The 15706-nt window shown below is 46.7% G+C and overlaps 1 protein-coding gene and 1 long non-coding RNA gene across 2 annotated transcripts in view; one reads left to right on the forward strand and one right to left on the reverse strand.

The window, feature by feature from the left end:
- Window positions 1-15706, reverse strand: part of DOC2B (double C2 domain beta) — a 180966-nt gene that overhangs the window by 16443 nt on the left and 148817 nt on the right. Inside the window, exons 6-7 of the mRNA XM_081945470.1 lie at window positions 9029-9155; window positions 2556-2713 (exon numbers count right to left, since the gene is read on the reverse strand). Of these exons, the coding sequence (XP_081801596.1) occupies window positions 2556-2713; window positions 9029-9155 (285 nt within the window). The remainder of the gene's footprint in view (window positions 1-2555; window positions 2714-9028; window positions 9156-15706) is intronic.
- Window positions 11459-15706, forward strand: part of LOC309388304 — a 276665-nt gene continuing 272417 nt past the window's right edge. Inside the window, exon 1 of the long non-coding RNA XR_014174746.1 lies at window positions 11459-11500. This is a non-coding gene — a long non-coding RNA (uncharacterized lncRNA). The remainder of the gene's footprint in view (window positions 11501-15706) is intronic.

Below are 15706 nucleotides of genomic sequence, written 5' to 3' on the forward strand. Positions count from 1 at the left end.
GGAAGTGACTTCCGGGTTGCTCGGAGGGTCGTTTTAAGCGTTCCGAAGGCTTCAGGGAAGCCTCCGGACGGTCCCTGAAGCCTCGGGGGGGGGGGGGGGCTCTTTTCACCCTCCCCAGGCTCCTATAAAGCCTCTGGAGCCTGGGGAGGGCGAAAAAAAAGCATGTAAAAATGGGGGGGGTCGCGCGTTGTGCGCGCATGCGCACTGGAGGGTTGCGAGTTGCATTATGGGTGCGGCACGTCCGCACACGACCCCCCTGCGCTCCCCCCACTTGTGGCACATGAGCCAAAAAAGGTTCGCCATCGCTGCCCTATACCGTTTCAGACAAATAGCTATCCAACATCTTCTTAAGGACTTCCAGTGTTGGGGCATTCACAACTTCTGGAGGCAACTTCTGTTCCACTGATTAATTGTTCTAATTGTTAGGAAATTTCTAAGTTGCTTCTCTCCTTGATTAGTTTCCACCCATTGCTTCTTGTTCTATACTCAGATGCCTTGGAGAATGGCTTGGCTCCCTCTTCTTTGTGGCAACCCCTGAAATATTGGAAGACTGCTATCATGTCTCCACTACTCCTTCTTTCTCTTAAGCTAGACATCCCCAGTTCCTGCAACCATTCTTCATATGTTTTAGACTCCAGTCCCCTCATCCTGTTTCTTGCTCTTCTCTGCACTCTTTCTAGAGTCTCCGCATCTTTTCTACATCGTGGCGACCAGAACTGGATGCCGTATTCCAAATGTGGCCTTACCAAGGCATTATAAAGTGGTATTAACCCTTCACGTGATCTTGATTCTATCCCTCTGTTGATGCAGCCTAGAACTGTGTTGGCTTTTTGGGCAGCTGCTGCACACGGCTGGCTCCTATTTAAATGGTTGTCCACTAGGACTCCAAGATCCCTTTCACAGTTACTACTGTTGAGCAAGGTACCACCTATACCAGTGATGGCGTACATTTTTTGGCTCGCATGCCACAAGTGGGGGGAGCGCAGGGGGGTCGTGTGCGGGCATGCCGCACCCATAATGCAATGCGCAACCCCCCAGTGTGCATGCACGCACAACAGGCGTGACACCTCCCCCCATTTTTACATGCTTTTTTCGCCCTCCCCAAGCTCCAGGGGCTTTATAGGAGCCTGGGGAGGGGGAAAAGAGCCTCCCACGCCCCCCCGGAGGCCCTCTGGAGGCTTCAGGGACCGTCCAGAGGCTTCCCTGACGCATTCGGAGCACTTAAAACGACTCTCCGAGCAAACAGGAAGTTACTTCCGGATTGCTCGAGGGTCGTTTTGAGCGTTCCGAAGGCTTCAGGGAAGCCTCTGGACGGTCCCTGACGCCTCCGAGGGGGCAGGGGAGGCTCTTTTCCCCCTCCCCAGGCTCCTATAAAGCCTCTGGAGCCTGGGGAGGGCGAAAAATGGCTTTAAAAAAGGGTGAAATCACCTGGCAAGCGCACGCATGCACGCTGGCCAGCTGACACGGCAGCACCTCGCGTGCCCTGACAAATGACTCCACGTGCCACCTGTGGCACGCGTGCCATAGGTTTGCCATCACTGACCTATACTGTACCTGTGCATTCTTCAGTTTTGATCAGATGGTGTGCAATGGAAGGATTTACACTCCTTGCAGACAGCTGGACATTTGCATCCTTTTAGAGAGTCGTTAAGGCCACTTGGAGATTTATCTGTGTCCTCAGGGTCACCTGAGAAATGCAAATGGGAGTGGAGCCTTCTTGGAACTGCTGAAATGATTGAGTTGTAGATTGGAGATAGAGGATGTTGATGTGGTATCCCTCCCTCCCTGTTGAGAGCGGGCTGTTCAATTTGGACATAGTAAGCTTATTTGACCCCTCTTTTAAACCAGCGGCCCTCTCTGTCCAAAAAGTAAACTTTTGCTGTCTTCAAAAGAGTGGCCTTTGTCTTTTAAATGATGATGGGCTGCGAATCTTGTCCCGATGGGTTTTTTCTCCTATTTTGCGCCATGGGTTTGTGAAGTGGATGTTTTGTTTCCCCAATGTACAGATTTGCACATGGCTCACTGCATTGTACTGACCAGCTGTCTGCAAGGCGTATAAATCCTGCCAACTTCCAGAATTCCCCAGCCAGCATGTGGGCTTCAAATGGGAGTTGGCTGACTGAGGAATTCTGGGAGTTGAAGTCCACAAAGTCAGGGTTCCGACGGATGCCCTAATTAAACCATGAGTCTCGAGCCAAGCTTCAAAAGAAATCCAGTTATTTATTTCGGAGCAACAGGATGGCAAATACCCAAATGAAGCCAGCTCTGACCCCACATAATATATAACCCAATTATGACCCTGTTTCCCCTCTCCTGAATGTGTCATAAATCACATTCTCCAATGGAGCATTTTGCGGGCTGTAGAGATCCCGCTCCTCCGGCTGCTGTGGGCAACCTGGGAGACAGCCTTGAGAAAGATATGCCTTTTGATTGTGGCTGCCGTGTTGCGTCGTCAGTTCCCCCTCCCTCTTGCCTATGGCTACTCGAGAGCAGGCCAGAGATGCTTTCCGAGTTGACACACACATCTTAAAGTGCTCTAAACCATGCTCACTTACGTTTTCACGTAGGGATCGGAGTAACCGTTGGCGTCCATGGCAGCCAAGTGCGCGCAGCGGACAATGCCGACTAGCAAGCCCTGTTTCTGAGAACTGTACTTTAACGAAACAAGGATCCGGCCACGTTCCTCCAGCGACTTGTCTTCCATTTTGTCCATCTGTGAACAGAGAAGGAAAGGAAACAGCTCAGCCCTAAATTGCTGTGGCAAGCCTGCAGCCATCTTTTCTTTTGGATCTTTGGCCTGCCACACTTTCTATTCTTCTACTATGCATTTTCTATTGTGGGAAAATGGGAGGTGGGGATTGTACGGAGTTAGATGATAGGTAGCCATAACAAAATTCTTTCTAGAAAGCCAAGGTCATCCTTCATCTTTGCACCGCTGCACTTGACCGGAACTGGATGGGTGGAACTGCCAGCATGGGAATGGGAGATTGGACCATGGGATGGACTTGTTGGTATGGGGCAAGATCTTGAACTTTCAACTGGGTGGGGAAAACCAGGAAGTTTTCAGATTCGGGTTTTCCCAGATGTGCCAACGTGGCACTCTTCATAAATTGAAGCTTTGAGCAATACTTTGCCTCGGACTCTGATTTACTTTCGGATGCTATTTGGAACCCTGACATTCTGCTTGAAAGCTCAATGTTCAAGGAAGAGATGATGTCCCAAAAGCAAAGCATGATACAAAAAAGATATGGAGACTCTAGAAAGAAGTGCAGAGAAAAGCAACAAAGATGATTAAGGGACTGGAGGTTAATACGTATGAAGAACAGTTGCAGGAATTGGGTATATTTCTTGCTTAGTGAAGAGAAGGACTCGGGATGACATGATAGCAGTTTTCTAATATTCAAAGGGCTGCCCCAAAAATGAGGGAACTGACCTATTTTGAAATGTTATAGGATTTTCGGCCCTAACCTGTGGGATGGACCAGGAGTCACCAACTTTTCGGACCTCAGGGACTACTAAATTCATAATTTTAAATCCCGCGGACCACTAATATGATCTGTCTAATGACCAGCAGGGTGGGCGTGGCAAGGTGGTCATGTGACTGGGTGGGCGTGATCAACTCAACGTCACTCACATCGAGAGGCGCCTTGCCAGCCTCTACTCGCCACTCCTCGCCTGCCCGCCCGGGCTCCTTAGGGCCCCAACAGGAAGCAGTTGCTGGAGCTAAGCAGCCACCAGGAGGAAGAGTTGGCAAAACAGCTGGCTCAGTTCAAATTGGATCTGACTGAGAAGGAGGCTCAGCAGAATCACCTCACTGAGGACTAGGAGCATAGGCTTTCCAAGCAGAGCGAAGACATGCGGGAGTGCAAGGCCAGGGACCAGCACCTGGAGGCTCAGTGGGCTGAGATGGTCAGCCAATTCCAGGCCATGATGCAATCCCACTGGAACGAGGCCCTCCGGCTCTTGGCCACCAGCGGCTCTTCCCTCCAGCCTTCACCCAAAGCCCCCCACCAGGAGGCTGAAGCAGACCCCAAGTTGGAATTTCTGCCCCTCTTCGACCCGGACAAAAAGACCCCGGAGGGGGAGACTCTCTGCAGCAACACAAGCGTTCATTGTATATCCAGTCCAGGGTCATAGTTCAAGGTCCCCTGATTTAGTGCAATATAAAAAATGCAAATTTTTCTTGGGTCGGAGGGGAGGAGATGTGATATAAATGACAAAAAAATTTTTTTCCTTTAGATAACTATAATAACAATAAGGAAGTGTTAATGGATAATGTTTAATGATTTTTAAATGTCTTGGCATTGGTAAAAGTAATTAGATATAAGCCTTAAATAGTGAGTTGGAAAAAAAAAGGGGGGGAATATGCTATAAAATGGTAATTATTGGAGGTTGATAGGAATAGTTAATGAATGCCAGTAGATGGTTGTGTCTTTAAATACAAATGATTCTAGATAAAAGCATGTTTAAATAATTATAGCTAAATGAGAATGATGGTACATTGATGGTAAGATACATAAAGATCTTTGATTTTAAAATGTAAATTAAAAATATGAGGGATGTATAGTAACGCACGAAATTTATTTGTAACCCATCGACATGCTTTCCATAAGATGTAATGAAGAATGGTTTTTTTGGTGTTTTTGTTTAATTAAGACAATAAAAAAATTTCTATATAAAAAAAATGCAAATCATTTTTCTGCAGGCCACCAAAATTTTCTTCCTGACCACCAGTGGTCCACGGACCACCAATTGGTGACCACTGGATTAAAAGCCCTCCAAAGTCCCTTCCAACTATTCTGTTCTGTTCTGCTCCGTTACATTCCATTCCATTCTCGAAAGCACCACAGGGCAGGACGAGAAAAAATATGTGGAAAATCATCATAGGCGTTCCTGGACTTACAACGATTTATTTAGTGACTGAAGTTGCAACGGCACTGAAAAAAAAGTGACTTATCCCTGTTTTTCGCACTTATGACCATTGCAGCTTCCCCACAGTCACATGATCAAAATTCAGGCGCTTGCCAACTGACTTCCATCTCCTAGATTGCTTCTCTCCTTGATTAGTTTCCATCCGTTGCTTCTTGTCGTGCCTTCAGAAGCTTTGGAGATTAGATGAGCTTGAGGGTCTCACATCTTATGGCCTCTCTCTGAGCTCAGATGTTCGGGTCTGACCTATCTTAGAAGGCTTATCGTCCCATGAAAACCTCTTGTCATTCCTGCTGCAATATTCCCTTTGCATCTTTGGCCTGCCACACTCTCTCTTATTCTACTATGCCTTTTCCATTGAGGGAAAATGGGAGGGGGGATTGTACGGAGTTAGACGCTAGGTAGCCAAAACAAAATTCCTTCTAGAAAGCCGTCATCCTTTGTCTCTCTGCACCTGACCAGAACTGGATGGGTGGAAGCTGCCAGCATGGGAGTGGGAGATTGGACCATGGGATGGGCTTGTGGGTGTGGGGGCAAGATCTTGAACTTTCAATTAGGTGGGGAAAACTGGGAAGCTTTCAGATTCGGATTTTCCCAGATGTGCCAACATGGCTCTCTTCATAAATTGTAACTTTGCAACTCTGCTATTGTATTGCATTGTATTGTATTTGTACTTTTAGACCTGCGAGAGCCTATTAACGTAGTCTTACAATAAAGTAGTTCCAAGAAGCCTCCACACCCATTTGCACTCTTCTGGTGACCCTGGGGGCATAGATAAACCTCCAAGTAGCCTCAACGGCTCTCAGAAAGAATGAAAATGACCAGAGGACTGCAAAAAAGTGATGGCTAACCTTTTTCTTGTCGTGGGCTGAAAGCACATGCATGCTGCCCCACACCCATAATGCAATGTGCATGTGACACCACCACCCCACGTGCCCCGCCCCCTGCACATGCATGCGCAACCCCGTGCTCCCCCGCAAATGCGTACGCGACCCTCCCACGCCCCATTTTCAGCCTGGCGGGCCTCCCTGCAGCCTCGTGGGACCAGAAACGGGGCCATGAGTGGGGAGCATGCACACACACCCCGCATCCGGTTTTGGGCCTATCAAGCCTTGCCCGCATGCGCAGCAGAGACCCGAAGATCAGCTGGCCGGTGGGAGGCATGTGCGCATGGGCGGGGGAGCTAAGCTGGGGCGACGGCTCGCGTGCCAGCAGAGAGGGCTCTGCATGCCACCTGTGGCACACATGCCATAGGCCAGTGATGGCGAACCTATGGCACGCGTGCCACAGGTGGCACGCGGAGCCATTTGTCAGGGCACATGAGGCGCTGCCTGTCAACTGGCCAGCGCACATGCGCACGCTGGCCAGCTGTGTTCACCCTTTTTAAAAGTCATTTTTTGTCATCCCCAGGCTCCAGAGGCTCTATAGGAGCCTGGGGAGGGCAAAAACAGCCTCCCCCCAACCCCCCCGGATGCCCTGTGGAGGCATCAGGGAAGCCTCCGGACAGTCCCTGATGCCTTTGGAGCACTCAAAACGACCCTCCGAGCAAACCGGAAGTCACTTCTGGTTTACTCGGAGCTTCGTTTTGAGCGCTCCAAAGGCTTCAGGGACTGTCCGGAGGCTTCCCTGACGACTTCGGAGCGCTCAAAACGACCCTCCGAGCAACCCGGAAGTCACTTCCGGTTTGCTCAGAGAGTCGTTTTAAGCGTTCCGAAGGCTTCAGGGACCGTCCGGAGGCTTCCCTGATGCCTTCGGAGCGCTGAAAACGACCCTCCAGTAAGTGACTTCCAGTTTGCTCGGAGGTTCGTTTTGAGCACTCTGAAGGCTTCAGGGACTGTCCGGAGGCTTCCCTGACGCCTCCGGAGAGCGTGCGGGGGTGCGGGGGAGGCTGTTTTCGCCCTCCCCAGGCTCCTATAAAGCCTCTGAAGCCTGGGGAGGGTGAAAAAATCATGTAAAAATGGGGGGGGGGAGCGCCTGTAGTGTGTGCATGTGCACTGGGGGTCACGCATCGCATTATGAGCGTGGCACACCCGCACACGACCCCCCCTGCGCTCCCCCCACTTATGGCACGTGAGCCAAAAAAGGTTCGCCATCGCTGCCATAGGCTGACCATCATGGATGTCAACTGATAAAGTTGCCATGGTGAGGAAAGGTGGTGGGGAGCGCATTCCATGCATACTTTTGGCTAGAGTTGGATCTCGGATTACTACAACAGGCTTGGGAGGGGTGCACCTCATTGGGAAATGTGATTTATGACACAGACTGAGGGGAGGGGAGGAACAGAGCTAAAGTTCAGCTATAATTCAAATGAGGCTCAGATCTGACTGCACAAAGGTCTTGCCAAAATGGTGCTCCTAATAAATGACTGGTTTTCTTTTGAAACTTGGCTCAAGACTCATGAATCCATGAGGGCATCTTTCGGAAACCTGACAACGGATATAGATCCTTCCATTCAGACAGAACGGAAGAAGCTGCCAAAGGGACACTGCGTCAGTCAGTTGCCACCCGACTGGTTTGGATCATATGACCAACAGGGATCCTGCAGCAGCCGTAGGTGTGAAAAAACGGTCGTAAGTTAGTTCTATTGTACCTTCAAATGGTCAATAAATGAAATTATAAATTCTTGTAAATCGAGAACTACCTGTAAGACAAATATCAGCATTCTGGTAACCCCTTTTCCCACTAAGAGATATTATTCGAAAGAAAACAAAGTCCTTTTCTTCTCTGATCTGACATTATTCTCAGGAAAAAGGAGAAGGCACAGCTGTCAGAAAGGAACCCAATGTGTGTAATTAGTAGCTCGGCTGGACCTTTGTGAGAAAGTGAATCAGAAGTCACGTTGACTGAATTTCAGCCCTCTTGAGGATAGACTTAAAAGCAGAGGGGGCTCTGTCCAGGGGCTTTGTGGATGAAATTGGGGGTTTGTAAAAGTGTCCTGCTTAATTTGAATTTGGGGAGAAAATGGGGTGGGGGGAGAAGAGGCCCCTGGGTCAAGGCAGGAAGACACTCATCCTTCCAGCCATCAGCCTGAGATGAGAGAAAATGCAATCTTCTTACGCTTAAGTCCCACAGAGGGAGTTTCTCTCCAGCTCTCGCCTCCCACACATTTCTCCTTGTCCTGGAATTGCTCATCCTGAACTCTTGAGCTGCTTCCAAGACTTCATTTTATGTCATTTCATTTCATCTTTTCTTTCTTTCTTTTCCTTCTTTCATTTTTTTCCTTTCTCACTCACTCACACACACTCTCTCTTTCATTCTCTTTCACTGTCTCTCTCTCTCTCACTCACTCTTTCTCTCTCTCATTTTCATTTTCTTTCTTTCACCCTCTCTCTCTCTCTCTTTCTCTCTCTCACTCTTTCTCTCTCACACACACACTCTCTCTTTCTCTCTCTCTCTCTCTCACACACACACTCTTTCTCTCTCTCATTTTCATTTTCTTTCTTTCACTCTTTCTCTCACACACACTCTCTCTTTCTCTCTCTCTCTCACACACACACTCTTTCTCTCATCTTCATTTTCTTTCTTTCACTCTTTCTTTCTCTCTCACTTTCTCTTTCTCTCTCTCTCTCTCACACACACTCTTTCTCTCTCTCATCTTCATTTTCTTTCTTTCACTCTTTCTTTCTCTCTCACTCTCTCTTTCTTTCTCTCTGTCTTTCTCTCACACACACTCTTTCTCTCTTTCTCTTTCTTTTTCACTCTTTTTCTCTCTCTCTTTTTCTCTCCCTCTATTTCTCACACGCACTCTCTCTCTTTCTCTTTCTCTTTCTTTTTTCATTCTTTCTTTCTCTCTCCCTTTCTCACTCTCACCCTCTCTTTCTCTCTCTTACTCTTTCTCTCTCACACAAACACTCTTTCTCTTTCTTTCTCTCTTTCACTTTCTTTCACTCTTTCTCTCTCTCTTTCTTTCATTCTCTCCCTTTCTCCCTTTCTCTCTCTCTCTCTTTCTTTCTTCTACCCCAGCTCTTGCTTTTTCTTTCTCCTTCTTTCCCTCCCTCCCTCCCTCCCTATCTCTCTCCCTCTTCTTTTCCTCTCTCTCATTCTTTTCGTCCTTCCTTCCCTTTCTCAAATCGCCGCCTGACATTCTATGGTCACTCACCGGCAGCTGCTTCTCCAGGCAAATGTTGAATTTCTTAGTCTGGTTGGGCTTCAGTTTCTTGAGAGGAATCCTCGTTTCGCCAATGAACTCGTTGTGACGGAACTTGTCTTCGTCGCAAACCGAGATCCTGAAAGGCACCGAAGAGAAGCGGGAGACGGGTGAACAAGGCCATAATTCAGCTGTGCAAAAAGAGTTAGCCAAAGCATCAGTTCAGCACAATCTCTTCCTAACCCAGCAGCCACCGTGGCTCAGCCTGGATTGTGGGGCAAACGTTCGAGCCACGAAGTCAACAGAAGGATGAGCAAGGGGGTTGGACTAGAGGACCTCGCAGGTCCCTCTTATGACCCAGGCGGTCGAGGCAAGGGCCCAAACCTCTAGAGCTGGGTTCCCCAAACATTCTGAGTTGGCAGCCAAAGGGCGGGGGGGGGGAGGGGGATAGACAGCACGCACCTTTACGCACACACACGCATGCTCAAACAGACATGTGCAATGCAACAGTGAGCAGGCAGGCGACGCTAGTGCCCGCATAAAGGTCACAGTGACAGTAGCCTGAGTGGGAGGGGGTGCATGAGGACATACAAATATGCATACAACTAGCCCGCCACTCCTCTGTGGAGATTCTCTGTCATCCAGGTCTTTACAGGCCTCTCTTTAGCAGTTTACAGAGTCAGCCATCTTGTCCCCAACAATCTGGCTCCTCATTTTACTGACCTCGGAAGGACAGATGGCTGAGTCGACCTTGAGGCGGTCAGGATCGAACTTCCTTCCTTCCTTCCTTCTTTCTTTTTCTTCATTTCCCTCCCTCCTTTCTTTCCTTCCTTCCTTCCCTCCCTCTCCCCCTGCCTTCCTGCTTTATTATTTGTTTATTGCCTTCTTTCCTTCCCCCCTCCCTTCTTTCTTTCTTTTTCTTTCTTTCCCTTCCTCCCTCCTTTCTTTCCTTCCTTCCCTCCCTCCCTGCCTTCCTGCCTTCTTGCTTTATTTATTTATTTATTGCCCTCTTTCCTTCCCACCCTCCCTTCTTTATTTCTTTTTCTTTATTTCCCTCCCTCCTTTCTTTCTTTGTTTCCTTCCTTCCTTCCCTCTTTCCCTCCCTTAGCAATAGCCCCCAGACTTATATACCTCTTCACAGCACTTTTACATCCCTCTCTAAGCAATTTACAGAGTCAGCCTCTTGCCTCCCCATTTTACCCACCTCGGAAGGATGTAAGGATGAGTCAACCTTCAGCCGGTCAGGATTGAACTCCTGGCTGTGGGCAGATTTAGCCTGCAATACAGGTAGTCCTTGACATACGGCTACCATTGAGCCCAAAATGTCTGTTGCTGAGACATTTCTAAAGTGACTTTTGCCCCATTTTACGGCCTTTTTTGGCCACGGTCGTTAAAAGAAACACTGCCATTGTTATGTTAACAACATGGTTGTTAAGTGAATCTGGCTTCCCCATTGACTTTGCTTGTCAGAAGGTCACAACAGGGGATCACGTAATCCCGGGTCCCTGCGACCGTCATAAATACGAGTCACTTGCCAAGTGTCTGAAGTTGGATCAGATGAGCATGGAAAGGCGGCAACATTCGCAAAATGTGAAAAACGGTCGTCAGTCACTTTCTTCAGTGCCATCGTAACTTGGAACCGTCACTAAATGAACGGTTGGAAGTCAAGGACTCTGCAGATCTTTCGGCTCGTGAGAGGAAAATCGCCACAAATGTCCCTTCGCGGTTGCCAGTTTGGTGTGTTTGTGTGTGTATTTGTGTCTTTGTGTTTTTTGTGTGTGTTTGTGTGTGTATTTGTGTCTTTGTGTTTGTGTGGATATTTGTGTGTGTGTTTGTGTCTGTGTGGGTGTTTGTGTGTCTGTGTCTTTGTGTTTTTGTGGGTGTTTGTGTCTTTGTGTGGGTGTTTGTGTCTTTGTGTTTGTGTGGGTTTTTGTGTCTTTTTGTTTGTGTGGATATTTGTGTGTGTGTTTGTGTCTGTGTTTTGTGTGTGTTTGTGTCTTTGTGTTTGTGTGTGTCTGTGTTTGTGTGGGTGTTTGTATGTGTGTCTTTGTATTTTTTGTGTGTCTTTGTGTTTGTCTCTTTTTGTTTGTGTGGATATTTGTGTGTCTGTGTGTGTTTGTGTCTGTATTTTTGTGTGTTTGGTTCTTTGTGTTTGTGTATGTTTGTGTCTGTGTTTGTTTGTGTGTCTGTGTTTGTGTGGGTGTTTGTGTGGGTGTCTTTGTGTCTTTGTGTTTTTGTGTGTGTTTGTGTGTTTGTGTCTTTGTGTGTGTTTATCTCTTTGTGTTTTTGTGTGTATTAGTGTGTGTGTTTGTGTCTTTGTGTGTGTGTTTGTGTGTGTGTGTTTGTTTTTGTGTTTGTTGTTTTTGTTTGTGTCTTTGTGTGGGTGTGTTTGTTTGTATCTTTGTGTTTGTGTGTGTGTTTGTCTCTTTGTGTTTGGGTCGTTGTGTGTGTGTGTGTGTGTGTGTGTGTGTGTGACTCTCTCCTGTGCAGACTGCCCCTCCCGCCAGTGCATGGGGAAGTAATGCTCAAAAGAGGGGCCCTGTCAAAAAGTATCTTAATTACAGCCTCCCAAAGCAGCTTCTGTTTTCCTCCAATGAGCCACAACTGGGGAAAAGGAGCCACTCAGCACAATTAAGGATGATTAAAAGTGACATCCCTGTGCGGCAGGGGGGGGGAGGGGGGAGGGAAGGGAAGGCCTCCTTGGAAGGGAGGGCAGAATGTACAAGAGGGACCATCCTGGGTTTTGGAGGAAAGGAGGAAGGGGAATGGAATTAAACAGAATAGGATAAGAATTGGAAGTGGAAATGCAATTGGAACAGGATGGGATACAGAATGGAATGGGATATAATAGAATAGAATAGAATTAAGAGCAGAATGGAATAGGAATAGGAATAGGTCCCTTCCAACTCTGCTATTGTATTGTATTGAAGAACATAATAGAACAGAACAGAACACATAATGGAATGGAATGGAATGGAATTAATACCACTTTATAATGCCTTGGTAAGGCCACACTTGGAATACTGCATTCAGTTCTGGTCGCCACGATGTAAAAAAGATGTGGAGACTCTAGAAAGAGTGCAGAGAAGAGCAACAAAGATGATTAGGGGACTGGAGACTAAAACATATGAAGAACGGTTGCAGGAACTGGGTATGTTTAGCTTAAGAGAAAGAAGGACTAGGGGAGACATGATAGCATTATTCCAATATCTCAGAGGTTGCCACAAAGAAGAGGGAGTCAAACTATTCTCCAAAGCACCTGAGGGTAGAACAAGAAGCAATGGGTGGAAACTAATCAAGGAGAGAAGCAACTTAGAACTGAGGAGAAATTTCCTGACAGTGAGAACAATTAATCAGTGGAACAGCTTGCCTCCAGAAGTTGTGAATGCCCCAACACTGGAAGTCTTTAAGAAGATGTTGGATAGCTATTTGTCTGAAACGGTATAGGGTTTCCTGCCTAGGCAGGGGGTTGGACTAGAAGACCTCCAAGGTCCCTTCCAACTCTACTATTGTATTGTATTGTAAGGAATAGGAATAGAATAGAATAGAACAGAGAATGGAATGGAATAGAATAGAAGATAAGAGAATAGAATAGAATAGAACAGACAATGGAATGGAATGGAATAAAATAGAATAGAATAGAGAATGGAATGGAATGAAATGGAATAGAATAGAACAGAGAATAGAATGGAATAGAATAGAACAGAGAATAGAATGGAATAGAATAGAACAGAGAATGGAATGGAATAGAATAGAACAGAGAATGGAATGGAATAGAATAGAAGATAAGAGAATAGAATAGAACAGAGAATGGAATGGAATAGAATAGAAGAGAAGAGAATAGAATAGAACAGACAATGGAATGGAATGGAATAAAATAGAATAGAATAGAACAGAGAATGGAATGGAATGAAATGGAATAGAATAGAACAGAGAATAGAATGGAATAGAATAGAACAGAGAATAGAATGGAATAGAATAGAACAGAGAATGGAATGGAACAGAATAGAAGATAAGAGAATAGAATAGAATAGAACAGACAATGGAATGGAATGGAATGGAATAGAATAGAAGAGAACAAAGAATGGAATGGAATGGAATGAAATAAAATGGAATAGAATAGAACAGAGAATAGAATAAGAATAGAATGAAAATAGAATGAAAATAAGAATAGAATAGAGAATGGGATGGGATGGAATGGGAATAGGGATAGGATAGCATAGGATAGACTAGAGTAGAGTAGAGTAGGATAGAAAATTTCTTTATTGGCCAAAGTGTGATTGGGCACACAAGGAATTGGTCTCCAGGGCAGAGCTTCTCAGTATACATCCAAACAACAAATAAAATAATTGTAAGCTACTTATAGCAGAAGGTAGTAGGAAAGACAAGAAGGATAATAGTAATGTAGCAATACTGCATGGATAAATATCCTTAGACATAAGACAGGGCTGTGGGAATTAGGCATTTAGCAGAATGATTGGGGGTGGGGTGGAACTGCCTCTGGGCCGAGGTATTTTGGCACGCAATGCCCTGCAGTGGGCATCCTGAGGGGACATTTTGCATTCCTTAGAGTGCAGAATGTGGTGTGTGGGGAACAGAAAAATTTGTATGGAGAACTTGGGCTGGCTAAATCGCTTCCTTGCCTGGAAAAATAGCAAAATTGCAGATTAAGAATTCTCTTTAGCAGTGTTTTTAACCTTGCTAACTTTAAGATGGATGGACTCCCACGCCCATAATTCCCCAACAACATGCTTTAAGATGGATGGACATCAATACCCATAATTCCCCAGCCAGCATGCTTTAAGATGGGCGGACATCAATACCCATAATTCCCCAGCCAGCATGCTTTAAGATGGGTGGACTCCAGGTAGTCCTTGATTTACAACCATTCATTTAATGGCCGTTCAAAGTTGCAACGGCACTGAAAAAACGTGACTTGTGTCCGTTTTTCACAGTTACAACGTTTGCAGCGTCCCCATCATCATGTGGTCAAAACTCAGAGGCTTGGCCACTTGTTCATATTTATGACCGTTGCTGTGTCCCGGGGTTACATGATTCCACTTTTGAGACCTTCTGGCCAGCTAACTCCATGGGGAAGCCCTATTCGCTTAACAACTGGGTTACTGGGTTACCAACTGCAGAGGATTCACTTAACAATGGTGGCAAGAAAGCTCATAAAATGGGGGGGGGGGGAGAATTCACTTAACAAATGTCGCAACAGACATTTTGGGCTCAATTGTTGTCAGGCCGGCAGCCATCTTTTCTTGTGGGTCTTTGGCCTCCCACACTTTCCATTCTTCTGCTATGCATTTTCTATTGTGGGAAAATGGGAGGTGGGGATTGTGTGGAGTTAGATGATAGGTAGCCATAACAACCTTCTTTCTAGAAAGCCAAGGTCATCCTTTGTCTTTGCACCACTGCACCTGACCGGAACTGGATGGGTGGAAGCTGCCAGCATGGGAGTGGGAGATTGGACCATGGGATGGACTTGTGGGTGTGGGGGCAAGATCTTGAACTTTCAACTGGGTGGGAAAACCGGGTAGCTTTTAGATTCGGGTTTCCCCAGATGTGCCAACGTGGATCTCTTCATCAATTGGAACTTTGAGGAATCCTTTGCCTCGGACTCTGATTTACTTTTAGATGCTATTTGGAACCCTGAGAATTATATTTCCCTGGATGAGACATTGAGAAACATGCTCTTGGAGACAGAAATTCGGCCCCAGATCCCTGCCTCCCCCAACAGATATTTTGGTGCCAACTTATCTACAAGACAAAAGACCTTCAGCTCCAGGATGATGGGATTATCCTTCAGGGCAAAGCCATTCAGCCACAATAGGAATTGCCATTCATTGCATCACCCAGCAAGATTCAACCAAGCCTGGGGCGCAGACAGCCTACAAAGTTAGCTATGACTCCCGCATAGCCGCCTGGGTGTCTGACAAACAACCAGTGGTGGGATACTACTGGCTTAACAACTGGTTCAGCGATTGCGTGCTTCGCGCGCATGCACAGTTTTAATGAAACTTACCTTCCATGTTACTACTGGGGAGTATCACAGCTGAGGCACGCCTATCCGCTCTGCCAGGCGAATCAGCTGAGGGGATATAGGTAAGTAAAGTGTAGGGGACGGGTGGGCGGGCCCAGCTGATCGTCAGAGTGAACCGGTTCACTCCCCAGCTGATCGTCGGACCTACCGGTTCATCCGAACTGGTCCGAATGGGCTGAATCCCACCCCTGACAACAACCAATAGAATACATTTCTTGCACAGGAACAGGAAGCTCAAGGGCAAGGTCCAAGAGATGGTATAAATACCTCCCTCTCCTTCCTCCATGTGTTCAGCTACACCAGGACCTCAAAGCATGTGGTCCTGTCCACCAATAAACCCTCTTTCCAATCAGCCTCCATGTTTCCAGTGTCTTTCTCCCCGCTTGGAACTGAGCCCAGGTGGATATTTCTTCCAACACTACCTTAGGGGTTTTTCTCTGCCATTTGATTGCAATCAAGACCCGAAATCCCTTCAGAGACGGGCAAAGAACATTTCAATAAAAGCCATTAATTCCTAATGAACGAGAAAGGAAAAAGGAATGTTGCCGTGATTTCTAAAGACGTCATTTCTCTCCAGGCCAGCTGCATTTTCAAGGAAAATTTGAATTTATGGATCTTTTGGCAAAGAAAGCCCACACTGAAGG

Source organism: Natrix helvetica (assembly GCF_964273705.1).
Source record: "Natrix helvetica genome assembly, chromosome: 2".
Lineage (NCBI taxonomy): Eukaryota > Metazoa > Chordata > Lepidosauria > Squamata > Natricidae > Natrix > Natrix helvetica.